The following is a 23,050-nucleotide window of genomic DNA, read 5'->3' on the forward strand; positions in this document are numbered from 1 at the left end:
ACAGCATCGTAAGCTTGGGTCCTGCCAAACATGCCTAACAAACCATAAATATGAACTACATTAATGCAAACAGATGCTAGACAATATGAGGTCACTTATGCCTCCATGGCTGAGGGACATCTCAGTTCACTCTCAGAAAATGTAGACAAAACTGAGGATATTAAACTTAAACTGAATTCCTTATTCAGATTTAAAAATAAATTAATAACTAAACCACAACCTTTGTTCAACTCTATAAAGTGTCTTAGGTAGGTTGTGAAGTTTCTGCATGACAGAGCAATTTTAGCAACCCACTGTTCTATATAACCACCAAGGCATTTCATTTAAATCAGTCATTTTAAGGGAAAAAACAAGATGCGTGTGAGAATAGGTATTAGTCGTACCTGTGCCCACTTGTTTTTCCTGAAACTCTGAATAAGCCTAGTTTTAGAAAAACGGAAGAGGAAAGAAAATGGATGACTGTGAGGAATGGACTGTATCAAATCTTTTAGAATAAATGTGTATTTCACTTTTTCCAGCTCCCTCTATCTGATGTTTTTGTGTAGAAATGAAACGATGGGTCTTTCAGACAGCTATGTTGTATTTTTACACAATCAAAACTGAGATAAGGAGTAGGCTTTAGAGAAGCCATGAATCTCAGTGAAATCATTTATTTACCATACAACTCTGTCTGATTTCACTACCAAATGAAAAAATCAAAGAAAATGTTCAGTATAAATTAATAAATGTCAATATTATATCAATGAAATGTTCTTTCAGCCTGCAAAATATTTTAGTATGAGGTAAGTCGACTGCATGTGTACTAGTACAAGGGTATAATTATCAGACAGGAATAGCAACAGGAATCCAGGGTTTGTTTATAGGAAATAAAGGTGTCATTTTGCCACATCCAGTCTGTTGTTATGGTCCCCAGGCAAGGCATAGCAGCGCTTCAGAGGAGACCTTCATATCTAATGACTGTAAAAGATGACTCATAGGATATAGTGAAATACACCTGGCTCTATCTCTCACACACATACACACATACACACAAACATACACACACACACATGCACGCACATACATATATTTATGTATTTGCCCAGCATGCTGTACAATGATAAATCAGAAGATCCATTCGACAGTAATAGTCATGTTTATACTCCATCAAAGGATAAAAGAAAATTCCAGACCTATTAGGTAGTTCGTTTAGGTCAACACACCTCTGTCCATAGAAGTAAAACATGATGACTGATAGTACAAAAAGAAGGCTTATGTTTGCGTGACAGTATTGTTTGATAAAACATCCTTCTTTCATCATATTACACTCTCATATAATTTTGTACCAGACCTACTTTGAAACTGGTAAAATACTGGTATCAGTTATGATGGATTCTTACCTCATCCTTGGTGAGTCAGTTTCAGCCAACCATTGCCTTTTGAAAATCAGTTTTGATAGACTAATGAACTAAACCAAAAACAAATAATCTTACTGGGAAGTATGACTATGAAAAAATATCACAACTCCAGAATTTGGGCATGTTAAGGCATTCTGAATTCCGGTTTGAGAAATCAATTCCAGCTATAATAAATACTGGGAAAGGAAAGAAACACCACAGGCCAGTTATAGGAAAATAATCAATGCTATAGTGGTATGTTGAGGCCCAAGTCATAGCGGAGCTATTGTTACCACCCTGAAATTGATTATTGTCCAATAATAGCATATCACAGCAAGGTGTTATTCTTCTTATTCCACAAAAAGATGTCAAGGATTTCAATTTTTTATTTATTAATGAATGGCTCAACATACATTTAACCATTTATAGCTACATTTAATGTTGTGGAACATCCATAACACAGGTTAGTTCATGTTTTCACTCACATTATGGCAGCTATAAACAATGGTTATATAGCACGCCTCACTTTTCTCTCTCCTGAAGTTAAAAAGACAACAACAACAAAAAAAAAACCCCAGCTTGTCATGTTACCATACACTAGAAAATGCAAAGTCCTCTGTCCTGAAATCTTTCTGGTTGTGGAAAGCTTACTGACAAAGCGCTGACACTGATGACTCCTTCCATAAATGTTAAATAAGTATCCACTCACAGAAAGCTTCACCACAACAATGACTAGATTCCTTTGTTAAATAACACGTTTCTTTGTTGTTGTTTTTTTTGTTTGTTTGGGATATTTTTTTTGTATTTTATTATTAAGTTTAGATTGTGTGTATATAGCCAGCCATACATATTAGAACGAGTGCATTAATATAAACCTGTCATTTGAATCACAGTCAGACTGCTGTTAAAGAAAATTCATTAACACCAAAAATTCAACCTTCATAAAAAATGTGATAGGCTATAATCAGTTTTTAAACTATGCACTTTGCGTGCAAGCTGCCTGCCTAAATGGGATACACGTTAATCACAGCGACTACAAACCAGTCATGTATAAGATTTCACATAAAAGGATATAACGGCATTGTTTTGATCTTGAGTTATTACCCACCTCTGATTCATGCTGCTTTACTCCACCCAGACTCCGCCTCTCTGCACGCCGTCCAATAGGAAGGCGGTGGGCGGGGCTTTACCCCCATCATGCTGTCAAAGAACGCATACATTATTGATGATATCTACAGTACTTGTGGGTTTAACACTCAGCTCTGGGAATGTGTGAGGAGACTTTTCAGTTCGCATGCAGTAAGTTGTAAACATGTTTACAGTGTAAATGTGTTAAATGTAGTGAGCAGAAACAGGATTCCAGTCTCCTCTTTATCAGTGAACTATTAGTTTTATTGTGAGTTTGGGAGCGGGGAAATTTGAAAGTGTTCAGTCCGCTCTTCACTCTGCTGATGTATGAACGACATGTCGCGGAGAAAACAGGCGAAGCCGCAGTGTGTCCACATGGATCCTCCTCCACACTTAGGTAAGTTTCAGGATAACGAGCACGTGACTCAAGCAGATGAGAATGTACCAAGAAGGTACGATTACTGACAATATCATACAAATGATATTCAAACAGTATTAAAACACAGGGCTTAGTTTCCCAGATGAGTGCTAAATGTAGAGTGAGCATCACAAAAAAAAGAAACCCTTACAGAGTTTTTAATGGTTATAATGGGAATTGTATTGATTTTAATGGATACTGTAATGGTCCCTGTAGGTCTATACTGGTCATTTGTTGCATCCTATTGGTGGCATGTTATGTCTAGTGGATAACATTGAGGACCAATAATGGTCATGGTTTTAATGGTTAGCTGATGGTTTGTAATGGTATTTGTAGTGGAAACCATTAGTATTTCTGTGATGGTTTCTGTTGTTTTTTCAGTAGGTCTCTCTCTCTCTCTCTCTCTCTCTCTCTCTCTCTCTCTCTCTCTCTCTCTCTCTCTCCACTCTCTCTCTCTTGCTGTGTCTCTCTACCAGTTAAAATGCTCTTAACTGCCATATTTTCAGGAAACTCAGCTCAAAACGGCTTGGAATTGTTTATGAATCATTACTGCAGCTATAGTTAGTGAGACAGGCCTCTAAGAAAGCTAGGCAACTTGAAATGTTGTTTTCATGCTGAGTCACTTTACTTCTACATGCAAGCCATGCATTTTATCTTTAATTTGCTAATGAATGAAATATGGTATCACTCATTGCGTTAGGGTGTTCTGGAAAAAAAAAAGAAAGAAAGCTTAGATTTTCAGAATTTAACATGTTGTATTATTTTAATATTTATTAATATCTAATTACACTAGTATTCATTTTAATTAAGTGACAAGAATCTTTTCTTGTTTTCTTAATAATAAGAATAGATATTCATAATATTATTTTATTTTAAATGACTATTTCCATGATAAGTAGTACGAGCATAATTATTCAAAATTGGTCATAAAAGTTTGCATCCACAACAATTTTCAAAATGGGAATCGAACCTTTATTGTAGAATTTATCTACAAAGAAAGAAGATTCAAATCCAATAGCTATTCAGAGGATACAAAAGAAGGCCATACAAGTTATAGGAGAACATTTACAACACATTCAGAAAGGAACTGCTCTGAATCTTTTGAACTGATCACTTTTTTAGATTTTGAATTTTCATTTCATTACTTTAACCTACACTATTTGAGTATTTTATGATAATGAAATAATGTCTGTGGAAGCAAATACAAAAATGTTTTGTTGCTGCAAAGTAAATTGCTTTGTCTTCTTTATTCTTTCCAATGGGTACGCCAACATTTGAATTTAACTGTAATACCGTTTGGTAGTACTTGAATTTCATGTTTAATTTGTGATTAATATCTCATCTAACAAAAACATTTTTTTCTTTTGTCCTCCAAAAGATAATGCAGATGTCCACATAAACAATAGCAGCTCTCAGGCTTGTGATGTCCATGTGTGTGAGAATTGCTGCGCCGAGTTTTTAAGCATCTCAGGTCTCCATGAGCATCAGATGGGTTGCTCAAAGAATCTGCTAGTTCTAATAGTGAGTGAAAATGGAAATTCGACCTCTCCGTCTTCATCTTTCATATTTAATTCACCCACTCACAGTACAGAGGACCAAACAAACAACAGCATTAATACTGAAGATAACGAAGGATTATATGACAAAATACTTGTGGAAAACAGAAAATCATCAGCTGTGTCTGACACCAACAGTGACAATGCCAGACATTTCCAATCAGATAATGAGAACAATATGGAAAATCAGAGTGCATACACTGCCACCCTAACTTCAGAGTACTCAACAGTTCTGCCTCAACCAGACACTTTCTCTGAACTGAGTAAATTGTCCTCCACCAGCAGCAATGTCGTCATTGAGAATTTAGAAAGTACAAAAGTGGCCGTGGCTCAGTTCTCTCAGGATGTTTGTTTGAATGCAGTGGTTAACAGCAGTAATCCTAACAACTGCAACATGACCATATTGAGTCTGATTGAGCAACTTGTTGCCGTGCAGCAGCAGCAGGTGCAGCAGCTGAAGCTCATTGAGCAAATTCGACAGCACATATTACTGTTATCAGCCCATAATACAGACACATCTGCACCCTCCAGCACCTGCCAAGGTACATCAGAGATTTCTCAGAATGGCCCTCTAATAACACTTAGCTCACACCTCTCCCAGCAGCTAGCGGAAGCTGCAGGGCTAGCACAAAGCCTGGTGAGTCAGTCTACCCGCATTAGCAAAGTCAGTCAACTTAAACATGCAGAATTATCCAGAAACCATGATACCACATCTCTCTTGAGTGTCAGAGATATCACTCAAATGGCAGATACAGATAGAAGCAAACGTGGCATGTATCCATCTGAAAAACATTTTGACCATGACAATACATTTTCTACACAGCAGAGTGTCACAAGTAATTCACCTTCACCTGTTTCAGCTGATAGCACACCAAATTTAACAAATAATCTCAGTCTACCTCATAGTCCTACTGGAAATTGCATCTTAGAAAACTCATTGCCAAGCATTGGGGCAATTGTGGAGGACTTGAATGCCTTGACTGCTTTAGCTCAGCAGAGGAAGGGCAAAGTGCCCAATATGACTTCATTTGGACACAAAAGGCCTTTTGATGAAAGTTTGTTTAAACACAAATGCAGATTTTGTGCCAAGGTATTTGGAAGTGACAGTGCTTTACAGATACACTTACGATCCCACACAGGAGAGAGACCATACAAATGCAACATATGTGGGAATCGGTTTTCAACGCGGGGAAACCTAAAAGTTCACTTCCAACGTCATAAAGAAAAATATCCAAACATACAAATGAATCCTTATCCAGTTCCAGAGCACTTAGACAATGTTCCAACAAGTACCGGCATCCCATATGGTATGTCCATGCTGCCAGAGAAGCCTGTGTCCAAGTGGTTAGACAGCAAACCATCTGTGACCAGCCTACCTGGTTTGTTGTTAACTTCATCTTTGCCAAGTCTTCCAAGCATAATTAAAAGAGAGGCACAAGTGGTATCAGTTGGCAGATCAGCTAGTCCTGGCGCTAGTGGTTTAAATGGGTTTGAGATGTTCGAAAGCGGAAACAACAATAAAGAGGAATCTGGCAATGATCATTTTCCAACATTAAATGGAAAATGTAAAGAACTAAAATACCTGAGCATTCAAAAATATTTAAACTCTTCTGGAAATGGTTCAGAAGACTACACCAGTAATGAGATTTCTTCTAACCATACAAATTCATCGATCCCATTCCTGCACGAGGATATCAAACCAAAATCTGGGGGTCTACCAGATTGTATGGACACTTCAGAAACCACCAAGCTGCAGCGATTGGTCGAGAACATAGACAAGAAAAGCACAGACCCTAATGAGTGTATGATCTGTCATCGTGTACTTAGTTGCCAGAGCGCCCTCAAAATGCACTACCGCACACATACAGGCGAGAGACCGTTCAAGTGCAAGATATGTGGACGGGCTTTCACAACCAAAGGCAACCTCAAAACACACTATAGCATCCACTGTGCCATGCCACCTTTGAAAGTGCAGCATTCGTGCCCCATTTGCCAAGAAAAGTACACAAATGCCATGGTTTTACAACAGCACATACGCATGCACATGGTTCGACAAATCACCAGTGTTACCCTCCCAGAAAGTTACCAAGAATCAGTAGAACCTGATACATGCTCAGTAGAAGAGAAGAACCTGGATGAAAACCTTTCAGATGAGAACATGGAAATAACAGAAAGTTTTTCAGACTCTAAAGATGCAGTATCTTCCCAGGATAGTCTATGTTCATTACTTACATCATCACAGGCTATAAAGACATCTGGGGCAGAGAGAATAATTCAAGAGAAGGATTTACTAAATGGCAAGTTAGAGAATGTGTCAATGGAGGGAGATTATTTGTCTCCCTCGTCATATCTTGGTAATGACCATGTTAGCCAACGATCTAGGAGCCCTGCTTGTCCTGAAAATGCATATTCTTGGGATTCTTTTTCTAAAAAGAGTTTACTGGACAGTTATAGATCTCTTACATTTGATACTCACCAGAAAACATCAAATGCAGAGCTGACTAGCACAGGTCTCTTACAGCCAAATTCGACATTTAATTCAACACCTGTTGATATCCTAAAAGGAGAAATGCCCATTAAGTTTCCTTCAGGTGAACAGGGGACCTCTAAGAACAATGCATGTGATGTCTGCAACAAGACATTTGCCTGTCAGAGTGCCTTGGACATTCACTATCGCAGTCATACCAAAGAGCGACCGTTCATATGCACTGCATGTAACAGGGGGTTTACCACCAGAGGGAACCTAAAACAGCACATGCTCACCCACCAGTTGCGAGATCTACCTTTACAGTTACCTAAACAAGCCAGCGAGAATCTTGTTTCTCCACCTCATCCCTCTATGGGCCACTTAGTTTGCTCAAAAATCAAGATGGAAGTCAACAGCATCTTAAATAAAGATGGCAAAGATGCAGTATTAGGCATGATGACCTCCTCAGCTCCTTCGCTGGCAGCTCTTTCAGCTCAATCCCGGAAAGCCTTCAAACAGCATTTCTGCCGCACTTGTGGAAAGATGTTCTCTTCCTCCAGTGCTCTGCAAATTCATGAGAGGACTCACACTGGAGAGAAGCCCTTTGCCTGCACTGTATGTGGACGTGCATTCACCACTAAAGGAAATCTGAAGGTACAACAATTCAAAAGTCACTTTGCTGTAAATATTTATTTATTTACTTAGTTGGTTAGTTGGTTAGTTAGTTAGTTAGTTGTCTATCTACACAAAATATGTGAGTGAGTCAAATGAAAACCTTAAAAGCGCAACATAAATTAGAATTGAATCAAAATTTTTTCTAGAGTAATCTGGGAACTCATTAAGCACTGGAACAACAGCATTAAATGAAACGGAGATTATGTAGAAATATGTTACACTTTTGTGACACCTATTTGCAATAAAACAATGGCGAATAATTAAAAAAAAAAAAAAAAGCTTTACATTTGACTCACCCATGTATGTACACAACGTAACATTCCAAAAAACGTTTATGGAGTAGAAAAAAGTCAGTGAATATTGTGGAAAAGTAGAAAAAGATTAATATTGTGTGAAGAGAAAAGTTGTTTAAAAGAAAAAAGTTGTTTAAAAGAGAAAAGTTGTGTAAAAGAGTAGTTGTCACTTTTAAAAATTTATTGTTATCACAAAATTGGTAATATTAAAATGACAATACTAGCATTATTTCACTAGTAACAGCATCTCATGCACCCTTAATGCCTAGATTTTGTGTGTGTGTGTGTGTGTTTTGTTTTGTTTTTACATCCTTCTAGGTTCATATGGGAACCCATATGTGGGACGGTTCTCCAGCTCGCCGAGGTCACAGGCTCTCTGTAGAAGGTCCTTTTACTGTCCTTAAATCCAATCCTGTGAAAATACCAGACACTCTCCCAAAAGAAACTGTCAGTAACAGGGAGTCTGTTGGCTTCTGGAATCAATATGTGACAGCACCTCTCACTACCGGCTTGGCGTTGAAAACCAACGAGATCTCTGTGATTCAGAATGGAAGTATACCGCACGTGTCCCTTTCTGATGGACGTGGAGGAAACTCACCTATTGGTGGACTCACAGCAAGTCTAGAAAAAACGCATAATATAGAAATGAAAAAAGATGTTCCTTGGATTGAGATGCTATGTGAGAATGAGCCGTGTTTTCACATTACACCATTTATTGAGGAGAGTAAAACTGATTAATATTTCTTGAATCTTTCTTCTGAGAGTTGCCTGATTGCAATATATATTCAGTTATAAATACATATTCTGCATTTTCAGAATGTTCAAGTGATTACTCTATGTTATGATTTTTGCTTTTTCCTCTATTTGGACACTGATTTGTCAGTATTTTGTTATTAGATACTCAGACACTGTTTCACATCAATCAGCTGTATGATTTTATACATTTGAATCATTTTATGACTGATTTATTGGTAATAACTTTCTTCAATTTGTTTTTGTTATGGATATTATTTATTATTATTACTGTTTCGAGTTTGGTATAGCTATTATTTGAATTGTTATGTAGGTAGGCCCAATCAGTGTTTAACTTATTCACAAAGTAAGAGGGCTTCTTATTAGTACTGTACAACTACTACTATTATTATTATTATTATTATTATTATTATTATTATTATTATTTAGTACTAAAAGTAGTAATTGTGTTAATATTTTACATATTTGATCCACATACTATTACACAACAGTTTACATTTAGGTTGTTTTTTTAATATATTTTTTTTACTGTGACCAAAATTTTTATACATCTGGTGCTACAGAAGGTGTGTAAGTGTGTGTGTGTGTGTGTGTGTGTGTGTGTGTGTGTGTGTGATATTTAACATTATTAGAGTATTACATGTCAGAATGTATGAACTTAGTCATCAAGTGTCTATTTAATATATATGATTGCTAAGAGCGTTTGGTTTTCTATACATTATAGCCAACTTTCTGTCTGTTTCTGTACAATTCTGTGTGTGTTATGTGCTTATGAAGAATAACGCTTAACAGCTTTAACATAATACTGCCACTGTTTCTATCTGCACAACAAAAGTCATGCCCTTTCACTTGTGATATAAATCTGGGTCACATTGTCCTCTGAATTTACATTTCAATAAACCCACTAATAATAACACATTGTACTATACTGAATGATCTTTGCCAATGTAAGCCGATCGCTTTCATGCTACCTTAAGTGAATAAAAAGGCCTATTCATTTGAAAAGTGTACCTTTCATAGGTACACCATCATAGGTATCAGCTACTAGTCTTGTGGCTTTAAAAAAAAAAAAAACACCATTTAGTCAATGGTTGGACTACGTAGGCAGAATTTTTGCTGAATTAAGATCATTCAGAGTGTTCTTGAGCAAATTACTTACATTTCTGCTTACCAATTATACTCATGTTCACTTAAGAATGCATACGAGCAAGGAAATGTAACCTATGATGTGGTAATGAACTCTTTTGTATTAAACTTTTGTCTTTTTAAAAGGTACTTTTCCAGAGATATGCACTCTGTGCTGGAGTGCATTTCTCCTAAGGGATACATTACCTCCTAGAAAGGAGTTTAAGCAACATCAAAAACAACTGACTCATAAAGGGCACTAACTTAGTGCAGTGACTGCACCACAGCACCACAGTCTCACATACCAAACCTTGTGTTGAATGAGTTCTGCTTCGTGAACCGTCAACCCCCATTAAGTGTACTCCTGGTGGCAGTGGCCAGCTGACAGGGGGAAACCCAACACCAGCCAGTGTCCATTAGCATTATAAAATGAGCAATCAACTAGAATGAGGCACAAGGGCTTGAGTACAAAACACATCCACCATGCTCATCAGATACATATCTGACTCTGTCAGATATGCCTTGTAGCAGTCTGAGCTAAAGTGTCTGAATAAAAAACAGGAAGGCTGGTCAGGAAGTGAAATGGGCATGCTTTTGTACCCCTTCTCAATTCTTGAGGAAATTACACAAATGCATGAACTGAGACAATTGTTTGGTGCAATTATCTAGGATATTGCATGTTTTTTTTTGTTGTTGTTTTTTTTTTATCTTTCATGATCAAATAGTTCTAAAAAGCTTAATCAAAAACATAAACAAGTATAACAGCAACAACAACAACAACAACAACTACAATAATAATAATAATAATAATAATAATAATAGAATGTTCATTGATTATTTTGCTATAATTCTATTAGACGTTTTATGGCCCTGGCAGCTTGTTGTGCAGACTCATAAATGGCAAACAAAACAATGCTTTTCCAATTATCACAAATTTCTCTTCAAAACTGCTGATATCAGCATGCTGTTTACAATGCAAAGAAAGCAATTCCTTTGTAAGCATTTTCCGCATGATCATCACACTTTTGTTAGGCTGACAATGGAAATATTCAATAACAGAAGAACGGCCAAATCTCCACTAGGGCTTAAACCTATCCACCCCAAACCCTACTACTGATAACACTGTGATTATGGCTTTGTACTGGCTGCATGTATGGCTCAGATCATATCAGTCATAGAAGCTTAGTCAGTTGTTTCATGGCTGTGGGGTCAGCCTGTGCCTGCTGCAGTAGGTTCCAGAGAGAAGAGCTATGCTGGCTTTGCAACTTTCTATTGCAATAAAGTGTGTTATAACACTTTCAGCAAGTCTATCAACTGTTGGACCAGCATATGGAGTTTCTTATGTTTTTATTCCAGTTGAATTAGTATTACTGCCACAGACCATTCACAATTATACAGAATAGCAATTAAATAAAGAAAACTACATTTCAGTGTAACTTATTAACTGGTGTTGTCAGATCGTAATGAGACTCAAAGTGAGTGCTTTAAAGGCAGGTACACTTGGAGTTAGAATAAAGAGTCATAGACAATGCTGGTATAAACTGTAAAACAGATACATGGTGAGTCTCAAGTCCTTAATTACAGTGATTAGATCTCAGTTAGTTTGTTCCACTAAAATACAGTAATTTCTAACTTTTCTCAATTCACTAATCATTTAATAATATACTTATCTTGATTCACTTATAACTATTCCCTGTTTAGATATTCAAATTTTAGAGTAATTACAATAAGGTCATAAATAATAAAAAAGTGAAACTATAGAGAGAATATATAGCATTATATAGGAAGTGTATTACAGATCATAAAAGAGCAATATCTAATGTTATTCATCTTGCCAAGAAAGGATTTTTAAAATATCCAAAGACAAATAAAATCGGTCAGACCAGGTAATTTGAGTGTTAATTGTACTTAACAGAACTTCTCGAAGAAATTTTAACAGCTACCTCTAAAGGTCGATACTTTAAACTTGCCTTTTTCCTTTTTCAAATTTATGGCAAATTAATGATTGTCTGAACCCTTTTTGACTGACATGTAAGTATGATAAGGAGAAACAAAGGAGGGTGTATGTGGAGAGAGAGAATTATCCATGTGTGTTAAAAGCCCTAGCTGATTAGATTATGACAGCTGGTGCTCAGTGGGAGAGAAGGAGCTAGACACAAGATAGGACCTCCAACTGCAGATGGCCGAGCAGATAGATATCAACCTTTGATTCTGATCTCATTGTTGAACATAATCCCTGTTGTTGATGTTTCTTCATAATCCAACCAAGAAGTGGACGTCTACAAACATCCACTGACGAAGGCACAACTAACGTGATGCTGGCATCCATAGAGCCCTGTGTATGGAGACTTTTGGGACACCCTGTAATGCTCCTTTAGAAAGTTACAGAGCTATTATTCAACTTTACCTTAATTTGATTTTATAGCTTGGGATAATGTGGGATATTGGGATATGTCTTTATTTGAAGGCAGTGGTGGTTATGAGTTCAAATCCCAGCACCTCCAATCTGCCAATGTTGGGTCTATGAGCAAGACCCTTAACCCTCAACTGTTCATTTGTATCCTGTGTCAATTCTAAGTCACTTTGGATAAACGCATCAGGCAAATAAATACATGTATTCTGTTTAAGGTATGTTGTCGATTATAATGAAAACAGTATGGGGAATTTCAAAAAGAAAACCCAATGCATACAAATGCAAAAGCATGAGTGTCTGTCTCATTTAGGCCAATAACTATTTATATAACTATCGTTTCTGTTCTACTAATGGGCTTTTCATAAAATCTCCACTAAAGCAAAAATCCCAGCATAACTTAAATGTAGCATCTGACAAAGCTACATTTGTGAATAAATATTCCCTTTTTATCAAAGTGACAGTGCCATATCTGTGCACATTTGCTTTCATATGCCCAAGAGGGACAGCCAGGCTTCTTACCATCAAACATAGAATTAGTTCTCATTCTCCTACCTGACAATGATGGTAAATACACATGGGGATGATGTTTCCTTCAGGGGATGGTGAGGTTTTCTGTCCATTTGAATAACAGTCCAGACTTGCCATCCTGCTCTCCTCTTCCTTACAAATACAATCTTTGCCTCGATACACGTTAACAAAAAACACTTATAATTTGCCTATGGCCAGGGTTTTGACCCTGCTGACCTTCTGTGGGATCATCCACCACCAGGTCTGTTTATTTATGTGGAAACCTCTACAGTTTCTCACCAACTTAGACTAAACAGTAGTGACTGCTTTTCATTTTGGATTAGGTATTGTAGGCGTCAAAGAAGCTTTGGGATTATAGAATGCAGGTATAAATCATTCTGAAGATATTTGGAAAGTAAGAGTCAGTAAGAGTAAGACTTACATACACAAAATACACATGGATCATAAACCATTAATATATATTGCAGTGGTTTTATTCCCATGATTAAATAAATAAAAATCAGAAAACTCTCAAGGAGAGAATGGTTATATTTTTCTTTGAGGTCTCAGAGCCAAACCTTGAGGGTTGCCAAGCTTAAGAGATGAGCACTCCAGTGTAGGGTCTCCACACACACTCAATAGAATAGTAGCTGCATAGTAAGCACCATGAGATGTTACCCTTTATAGAGGAAGTTACTTGTCGGTCCTTTTACTTTGCCACAGCAACCCTGCTGCTCCTCTTCCTCAGTACAGGAGAGGCTTCAGACACGGACAGTGTGTCTAGTTATCCCACACAGCACTGGATTTTGTCCCAAAACCAGCTTGAACAGGATGGTATAAAGAGCAATCCTTTGAGTGGCAGGAAATGTGCAGGGAAAGGGTACTGGAGCAATAAGGTCTGCAAAGCCTTCATCAGAGGGACAGAAAGTCATCTTTAATTAATGTTAGTCTTCAAGATACAGTAAAGCAGAGTCCCTTAGAAGAAAAATTCAGTGAAAAACTCAAATGTAAACAGTTTTCAACTAACCCAAACTGTAGTCGATTATCCAAGACATGTTTGGTGTTCTGCATTTTCTTTAATTTTTTCCAATAACTAAGAATCTAATATAGCTAACAAGTAATGGAAATCTATGTCACTCATTTTTTGGTCATCAATACATGCCCTAAACATCCTATAAGAGTTTCACACGGCATTGTTACAATACACAGTCTAACTTTTTAAATAGACATTTGTAAAATATCAGGAATAGTGTATATTTACTGTGAGAAGGCTTGTCCAAAATGGCTACCCCATAATCTTACAACATTTAGCTATCTGGATAGGTTTTATTAATGTTTATATATTGCATTAAGTCATATTGTGTCCTAAACCTTACCAGCAAGTGCGTGATATTACTGAAGTGATGGATGCTCTTTGAGGTATATATTTACAGAGTGATTTTGGGTAAGAGACTACTAAGAATTAGTTACTCTACTACTAATTAGTTAGATTAGCCTTATAGCTAATTCTCATTGCAGAACTAAAGCAGAAAACATGTCTTGGCTGACTGATTACATTTTTCACAACTGATTTTTCACAAGTGTATTACTGTACTGAGTGTTCAGTAAGTCTTATTCTGTTTTATCTCAATTGAGTTTTGCTACAGTGTAATATCAACACAGACTCATTCACATCTCGGGGTAATTTACCGACCAATTCATCTATTGAAATGTTTTTAGAAGGTGAAAGAAACCCAGGCAACAAGGAAGAAACTTATAGGGATACTGGGAGAACATATGAAACTCTCCACAGACAGTAGCCTGAGCTCAGGATCAAACCACAGACCCTGGAGCTGTGAGTCACTGTGTCAAGGAATTGTATGGCATTTTAGAAAATTAATATGAATTATACTGTATAATAATTTACACAGGTTTCTGGGCCTCCATTTGTTCTCTGCTTGACTGTTTAACACTCTTTGTTTTCAGATCCTCCTGGCATGTTGACCTCATATTCTCAGTGAAGTCATACTGAGAGAATCTCATTCAGCAGACTGTTATTTTGTGTGGCATGGAATTCTGGGAGATAACGCAGATGATCTATGAATTCTCCTCACTGTCATACCCTGGTACACTATTGTTCTCAAATTATAGCTGGGGCAGCCGGATGGTATGATAATCCAGGGACTGATGAGCCTTTGTGTGGGCTTCGCTAGCATGTGTTGTTTGTGTGCATGTATGTGACAAAGACATTGTGTATAGGGCAGAATCTTGCACTGATATTTATTATTAACATTGTGCAGTAGTTAAAATGTGTTTAAATACATACATTTATTTATTTATTTATTTTTTAAATCAGTGTGCATCAGTGTGTATGGAAACTACACAATCCTACTGAACACCTGAACAGGATGTGTATAGTCGTGTAGGGGTTGCATATGACTATAGGGTGTCTAGTAGTAGTAGTAAGTCAAGGCAGTATGGATTTGCAGTTGAATTCAAGAGGTATCAATTCAGTTGAGTGATTCACACATGACTTTATGAAACTCTGAGGTTTCTGCTTACTGAATGTGTCTATGTCCTATATATCCAGATCTAGAGGATAAATCTACATAACAAACGAGGTGGCTGGAAACATAGGAATTTTTTTTTGTTTTTTTTGTATAAAGGATAGGAATTTGAATAATGATATCAGGGAAACAACTGAGAGTGAACTGCCATCTGCATGAAAGGCAGGAAGAGGCTGTAGATGGAAATTAGGCATGAGGGGCTACGGGTCAATAATGTAACAGTGGTAAAACATCTTATTAGGTATCACCCAACAATACGTCCATGAGAGCACAAAGACATTGCCTTTGTTCTGCTCCAGTCAAGCTTCACGTTTGTTAATTATTGTCATATCACTCCATGACACATCATTTGGTTGTATGTCAGAAGCAGTCTGATGTTGTGTAATGACAGTTACAGTCATGTGAAAATATAAGTACACCCCATGGAAATTTTTTTTATTATTTATTTATTTATTTATTACATGTTTGGACTAGCAAACAATTGATCCTTTTTGAAACAGGATACTGATAAAGCTGATACACATACAATTGATGGTGTGTAGTAATTTTCAAAATTTAAATTAACAAAAAAATTTTGATCAGTCACATGGAAAAAGTAAGTACTACACCCATACATTTGATCACACGTTCAAATCCATAAAATTAGGATCAGGTGTTCAAGATTGGGTGCCAGTTATTAGAACCTGCTTAGGGAGTGCAGGTGGAACAGGTCTTATTTATACCCTTCTCATATCTAGTGTCTGGTGTTCCCTTTGTTATTGAGGTGTGTGGTGTCATCATGCCAAGATCTAAAGAGTTATGTAAGGCCTTCAGAAAAAAGGTTTTGGATGCCTATGAGTCTGGCAAGGGATTTAAAATTATCTCCAAATTATTTGAAATACATCATTCCACTGTAAGGAAAATCAAGTGGCGCAGATTTCAAATGACTGCCAATTTGTCCAGGACTGGCCGTCCCAGCAAATTCAGCCCAAGAGCAGAGCGTCTGATGCAAAAAGAAGTCTCCAAGAACCCCAAAATTTCATCACAAGATCTGCTAGTAAGTCTTGAAGTTGTTGGTGTCAAAGTGTATGCTTCTACAATCAGAAAGAGATTGCACAAATTTGACCTGCATGGGAGGGATGCCAGGAAAAAGCATTTGCAAAACTACAGTTTGCCAGTGAGAATATAGGCAAAGACCAGACTTTCTGGAATAATGTGCTCTGGACAGACAAATCAAAGATAGAGTTGCTTATCCACAGTAAAAGCAGACATCTTTGGCGCTGACCAAAGACAGCTTTTCAGGAGAGGCAACTCTTACCATCTGTGAAGCACAGCGGTGGAAATGTTATGGCTTGGAATGAGCAGTACATGCAAGAAAACACTCAAACATCTTGCAACTGAAAGAATATTGCATGGCAGAGTGGTCAAAAATTCCAGCAAGCCTGGTGGGCAGTTATGCAAAATGCAAGAAGTTATCTCTGCTAAAGGGGGCAATACTAGCTTCTTGAGCCTAGGGTGTACTTACTTTTTCCACATAAGAATATCACATCTATTGATATTCCTGTTGAATAAATGATTTAAATCTAATTTTCTTTGTGGTTTTGTTCAAGTACATCAACTTTATTAATAAGCACTGTTTCAAACATGATCAAATGCTTGCTTGTCCAAATATGTCAAAAAAGACAACAATTTCCATGGGGTGTACTTATTTTTTCACATGACTGTAAGCCTTGAATACATCAGTTCATTTCAATTGAATTTAATTGGAACTTTTAACAATAAACAGCAGCTGTACATAATCTAAGTGTAGATTTAGATTTACAGCAAAGGAACTAGATTTACAGGGACAAGTAAAAAACCTGAAACAACATAAGGAAGAAGCTGTGAAAGGAATCAGACTCAAAGGGCAAGTCATCTTCTGGGTTACACCAGATAGTGGGATTATAAGCATTCTTCTTCTACAACTGTACATTCTAAAGTCAAATAGGATTTTCAGTATGAGCCTCATGGTCATGAGCCTCATGATTACAGCAGCAGTTTTTAGGTTCAAGTCAACAATAATTTATAACTTATCCGTTGAAGATAGGGTGACGCTTGGACATAAACTGTTTTTGGACAATGCAAGTCTTTAGCATATCCATATTGAACCATCGACAAAAGCAGAAAGAGACATCACATTACCAAAAACGGGACAGCAAAATATCCTTGATTTAAGGATATTGCACCAATATGAAGGCATGTCAGACTTTTATTGCATTAATTAAGATATGAACACATCTGCCCTGTCCTATTCCTGTGCATATGACAAAACTACTGTACATTTCAATGATAAAATCCTATTAGCTATTCAGCAGATGGGCCAAGTGCCACAATGAGACAGTAACACTTCTCACAACTGGCACGGACAGAGCGTACTAACCCGGCATCTGTGGAACAAAACAGGAATTATGTCCCGAACAATAGAAAATGTATGTTTCAAAACTAATAAATAAATGCCAAGCACCAGGCTGCCACGTCAAACAATGGAGTGAATTAAAAATAGTTGTTTGATGCCATTGTTCTCTGTGCCGTGTCGGGGTTATGTTCTTATGGCCGTATGAATGAGTGGGGCTGAGGAGGATCACACAGATGCTCTTGTCTCATACAGTGGTTCATGCATCCAAAACTCACAAGCATCCCACTATAATTCTCACACACACTTTTAAATGGTTGCAGCAGAAGTTTAATGTGGTAATTTTTTATCAACAAGGTTTATACTGCTGAATTAATCAGGCTTAATTTAGACTATAATTAAGCAATATCGCACAAACGAGAGGTGAAAACTGAGTTATACTGAATATCCACACAGCTGTGATTCAGCCATAGCTAATCACAGCCGTGCCAATATTCATTATAACAGCATGATTGCGAGTACAATGCTGCTTTTATATAACAGTTCCATAAACAAGAAATTTATATCAAATAACTGACATTTCAGACACAGACTAGCCAAATGTTGTGTTTATTTATGCTCTGATAATGGAAATAGATCCTGAAGAAGCCATGCTCACTGATAGTCCATCAACTAGCTAGCTAGCTTGCTGCTTGTTGAACCCACAGTGATTTGTAAATTCCTGTTGAAGGTGCATCTGGTGAAACTAGCTTCGGTTCTTCCTTTTCATTTTCATCTGATGAGCTTTCATATTTTAAATCAAAAGTTATATTCATGAAAAATGTATTGTTTGCCATGTCCACTGATGATGTCGCTAACTTCTGTAGTAATGGTTTCAGTTAACTGTTGGTAGAATTGGAATTTTATTTACACACATTTGTACGATGCACAAAACTATACTAAATATAAGCACTCTTGGAACACTGCTCGTCCAATCATATTAGTGAATCAAAATCAACTGTTGTGTAATGGACATTTTACATGTGTGCATATATAAATATGTATATAACATTCACATAGTGAAATGGAAAATCTTCAGCTGATATCATTGTGATTTCTTTACTATTACCAACTCAACTTATACTATTTAACTATTTGATTGGAACAGCTGAGAAACACATGAAATGTTTGCTAAAATTCAAACTCTTTGTCTTGTCTATGTAAAATAATATACATAATTCATACTTTTGGTAGAGTACGTTTATAATAAAATTTTACATCTTCATCAACACAATGCAAAATGAACAGTAAAACTGTACTTTAACCAGATGTAGAAAACAAATGTAAGATAAATTCGATGAAATAAGGAGAGGAGAAGCAGCATGAAACAGCACAGTAATGTTCAGCCATGAGTGATATCAACAGCAACAAGCATTATTATCAACGGCAATATGTACCATGTACAGTCTTTATAGTAGTGTTTAATACTGAGCACACCCTTGAAATGTCCTTCTTGCATAAGAATATTATGCACAACAATAAACATGGAAATGTTTAAGAATGCATCTTTGCAATCATTATAAATATGGTGTAAAATCTCCCTGCTGAAAAAAAGGACTGACTAGCAACTGCCAAAACAAAAGCAGAGCCAGTCAAGCAGGTAAAGCATCTTTACAAAATGGTATGCTATTTACCAGCATTCTTATTATTTATTTCAACTGATCAATAATTAGTTGAGATTTTCTAATTGCACTACAGTTGTGTTTGTTCACCATTCATCTCTAGTAACCACTTTATCCTGGAAAGGGTTACAGTGGATCCTGAGCCTAACCTGGGAACACTGGACATAAGGTGGGAGAATTCACCCGTCTGGAATGTCAGTACATTGCAGTGCACCACATACACACATTCACACCTATTAGCAATTTAAGGTAGCCAATGTGACTACCTGCATATTTTTGAGAGGAAACCAGAAAACCCAGAGGAAACTTAAGGGAGAACATAGGAAACTTTATACAGAATCAGGATGGGGCTGTCAGGCAGCAGTGCTACCTGCTATACCACAGTGCCACCATTGTGTTATTTCCTTTAAAAAAAAAACACTACTACTTTTCAGAAATTGTTTCCTTTTTAGCAGCATTTACCAGCTGGCAAACATGGTGTAATGGTTTAACCGGCTCAACTCAGCTCAATTTGTAAAGCCATATGTGTTTTCATTAAACATGTGTTTCCTTCAGTAAGCTGAACCAGACAAGCTCTGAATGTCCTTCTAATACTACACTATAATAGTATTTCTGTGGGGAAGTTCTTTTGTAAAAGAAACATCGCCCCCTGGTGGATAATATCACACATTTCAACCCCAGAAACAACAACTACCACTACAACAAAACAGGCTGCATTGTATCGTAATTGTATTAATGTCTTCCCATTTATTGTTACGTTTTTTATTCTTTCCCTCAATATCTTAGTAAGATAACAGAGATTTCCAGTTGGTTAAAAAAAAAAACAATGATGATGTGGTGGAACTAATGAAAGTTATGAAAAAAAAAGAGGCACTCCCACATTTTGGTTTCAGTTCCTCTTGGATAAACGTTTAGCATCAGATTTACACCATGGGCTCTTATAAAAACAGTACAAAATATTGCCGTAAATTTTGTTCCAGCTCACAAGCTGTCTACAGTAGATTTAATGTTTCATCTTAGTAGATTTACAATAAAAAGCAAGAGGTTTTAACCCTGAAACTTCACACAGGTAAGTAAGTTTTCTTCCGATGTTTCTTAAGTAGTTGCAGAACTACTACAGACTACGAGGAAGAGAGAATGGTAAATTTCCATTTGCGTGATAACTTCCTCCACCACTGTCAATTATAACCTGAGAACAAAGAAGTGCTACGTGTCACTGCATATTCATAAATGTGTTTTTCTCAGCTGTGTAGCTAGTCTAAATTCTTCTGAGTGTAGTATATTTAGAATTTGTACAGTGTAGTACCATGTATGTTTAATGTTTACAATACTTGTGGTGATGATGGATGAAACTTCTGCTTTACAAGAAGAAAAGAGGAAATGTGGACATGCGGCCATGGATTCAGACTCTCAGCTGCTCAACTTGAGGTCTGATGATGAAACCATACATCCTCTTAAGGATGCGCAACTAGAGGAGACATCATTTGATACAGGTCAGTACTGCGTGTTACATAGGATGTTGGTTGTATATGTGTGTGTGCATGATGGACTGAAGATATTTCATCAGTGTGTTGTTGGGTTTTGTTTTTTTTTTTGCTTGCAGCTGCAGGTGTCAGTGCCTCTTGTCTCACTACAGCAGAGCTTCAGCAACATTGGAGGGCAGTGAAACAAGAGATTAGGTCTGTCAAACTGCTGTTTCAAATCCCATCCACCCGTATTATAGAACACACAACATCCAGATACGTGGTGAGTTAAGCCAAGGCCCAAAGAGATTAATTGTGCATGATTATCAATATGATCTAATAGAGCTTTGTATATATTATATGTTTTGTGTCACTGTTTGAATGATGGCATCATACAGGTTTATCATCAATTATTTATTTCCTTGCCTTTCCTACAGGTGTATCAGATAATAGTGATCAGATCAGGCAGTTATGATTGTAAACAGGTGGCCATTGAGCGTCGCTACTCTGATTTCCTCCACCTACACAATGAGCTGCTTCAGGACTTCAGTGAGGAACTTGAGGATGTCATCTTGCCCAAGAAGAGGCTGATGGGCAATTTCTCAGAAGAGAACATCAATGAACGGCGTGTGACTCTCTGTGACTACCTGACCCAGCTGTACTCTCTGCGCTACATCCGCCGCTCACCTGCTTTTATAGCATTCTTCTCTCACCCTGAGCTGAAGACTGCCTATGATCTGTTACGTGGAGGCCGGTATTCTCATGCCCTGGAGGTCCTGCAGAACGCACTAGTGCTCCAGGAGAAATTGTGTTCTCATGATTCGTCCCTGCTCGTGCCAACACTGTGTGCACTGTTTGTTTGTCAGAGGGACCTGGAGGATTTCCATGGAGCTTTCCAGACTGGAAACAGGGCGCTGCCAGCAGTAAGGCGCTATGGACTGTGCAGATATCGGAGCCCACTGCTGGAGGCCATGGTGGATATAGGCTATAAGTTACAGAACCCTGTGGCTCAGTTACAAGAGGAGCTGATCAGAATTCAAAACTCACCACATGGACCAGAGCCACTGATGTCAATAAAACAGCTTGTGGTGCAAGAGTTTACATGAACGCATATTTCATAAATGCCCCCCCCCAGCCCCCCCCCCCCAAAAAGAAGAAAACTTTGTTAAAATGTCTTCAGGATACTTAACTTGTGTAGTACTGAACCAGTGTGTAATGTCACCCTGTGATTATTATGTGTACATGTTTGATGATGTATGTAGGAAGTGAAAAGGTTTTTTAATAAGGTGTTATACCAGCAGTTGTGTTTTCCATTCACTGAAATACACAAGTCCAGTCATGATTACAATATGAGTGTTTTATTATTATTATTATTATTATTATATGATCATAGATTTAGTCTAATCCTAGACTAAAATGGATTATGGTTATGTCATTGTAGAAAGAGGTACATTATAAACATTTCATTATTCTTATAACCTAATATACACCATGGGACTAATCTCCATAGTTCACCTTTTCCTGGTGTAATTTCTTGATCTAATATAAATCTAATTTTTCTCAATATATCTAGCTATAAAACAATTCTTTTTTAAATACCAAAAAAAAAAAAAAAAAAAACATTCACATTTACATTTACCTTTAAGACATATGGCCTTATCCAAACTATTGCTGGAAATTTCATAAGTGCCACAAACTAGAACCAGGAGTCAGTGTTAATACATAAGTTAGGAAGTAAGACAATTGTTTTTAAAGAAGTATTTGTGCATTTGGTATTTGCATCATGTAGATGAAATAAAATAAATAATAATAATATTATTATTATTATTATTATTATTATTATTATTAATAATAATAATAATAATAATAATAATAATAATAATAAAGAAAACAGAAAATCTCACTCAACACATTTTTTAAAGAAATGTATAGTAAACAGTGTATTAATCAATGATGGAGAAATTCCACAAAGGTTATGTTCCTTTAAGTTACTCAGGTGGAATAAATATTCTTCTGTAGACTAATAGCAGGTGCATAATCATACAGTGCTTTATAATTCACTTATGAGATTAAAGTCTAAAATGCTAAAACATGCAAATGTACAAACTTGAGTATATTTTAAAGCCACCATGAGGAAAAACATCTTTTTTAAAAAATGGAATAAATTTAAATTATTAAAAAAGCATAGACTTGTACATGAATAAAAGTTTAGCTCACTTTTAATTTTCGTTCCCAGCAGTGTTACATCAGGCATGAGCAGCCGCTGTACGGTCGACTGTACGATTAAGTGGGTCTTAC

At 36.8% G+C, this 23,050-nt stretch overlaps 2 protein-coding genes across 3 annotated transcripts; both read left to right on the plus strand.

Moving 5' to 3' along the window:
* The first annotated feature begins 2,642 nt into the window (after positions 1–2,642).
* On the plus strand, positions 2,643–9,718 carry sall1b (spalt-like transcription factor 1b). Its single transcript, XM_017484727.3, has 3 exons — positions 2,643–2,901; positions 4,301–7,599; positions 8,232–9,718. The coding sequence occupies exons 1-3, from the start codon at positions 2,832–2,834 to the stop codon at positions 8,649–8,651; spliced, it is 3,789 nt and encodes a 1,262-aa protein (XP_017340216.1). The 5' UTR covers positions 2,643–2,831; the 3' UTR covers positions 8,652–9,718.
* Positions 9,719–20,161: 10,443 nt separating this feature from the next.
* Positions 20,162–22,539, plus strand: snx20 (sorting nexin 20). Of its 2 annotated transcripts, none has more exons than XM_017484719.3 (4): positions 20,162–20,358; positions 20,657–20,782; positions 20,893–21,035; positions 21,190–22,539. In XM_017484719.3, exons 2-4 carry the CDS (start codon positions 20,686–20,688, stop codon positions 21,856–21,858), a joined length of 909 nt encoding a protein of 302 aa, XP_017340208.1. In that variant the 5' UTR covers positions 20,162–20,358; positions 20,657–20,685; the 3' UTR covers positions 21,859–22,539. The 2 variants fall into 2 exon arrangements, with proteins under 2 accessions (XP_017340208.1, XP_017340209.1); XM_017484720.3 differs by having other exon boundaries at positions 20,660–20,782.
* Positions 22,540–23,050: the final 511 nt, after the last annotated feature.

The sequence above is a fragment of the Ictalurus punctatus genome, chromosome 14 (assembly GCF_001660625.3).
Source record: "Ictalurus punctatus breed USDA103 chromosome 14, Coco_2.0, whole genome shotgun sequence".
Classification (NCBI taxonomy): domain Eukaryota; kingdom Metazoa; phylum Chordata; class Actinopteri; order Siluriformes; family Ictaluridae; genus Ictalurus; species Ictalurus punctatus.

Coding starts and splice junctions, on each gene's coding strand:
- sall1b (XM_017484727.3), top strand. CDS start 2,832: ATGAACGACATGTCGCGGAGAAAACAGGCGAAGCCGCAGTGTGTCCAC. Junction 2,902..4,300: donor GGATCCTCCTCCACACTTAG/GTAAGTTTCAGG, acceptor GTCCTCCAAAAG/ATAATGCAGATGTCCACATA. Junction 7,600..8,231: donor CCACTAAAGGAAATCTGAAG/GTACAACAATTC, acceptor ACATCCTTCTAG/GTTCATATGGGAACCCATAT.
- snx20 (XM_017484719.3), top strand. CDS start 20,686: ATGGATTCAGACTCTCAGCTGCTCAACTTGAGGTCTGATGATGAAACC. Junction 20,783..20,892: donor GGAGACATCATTTGATACAG/GTCAGTACTGCG, acceptor TTTTGCTTGCAG/CTGCAGGTGTCAGTGCCTCT. Junction 21,036..21,189: donor ACACAACATCCAGATACGTG/GTGAGTTAAGCC, acceptor CCTTTCCTACAG/GTGTATCAGATAATAGTGAT.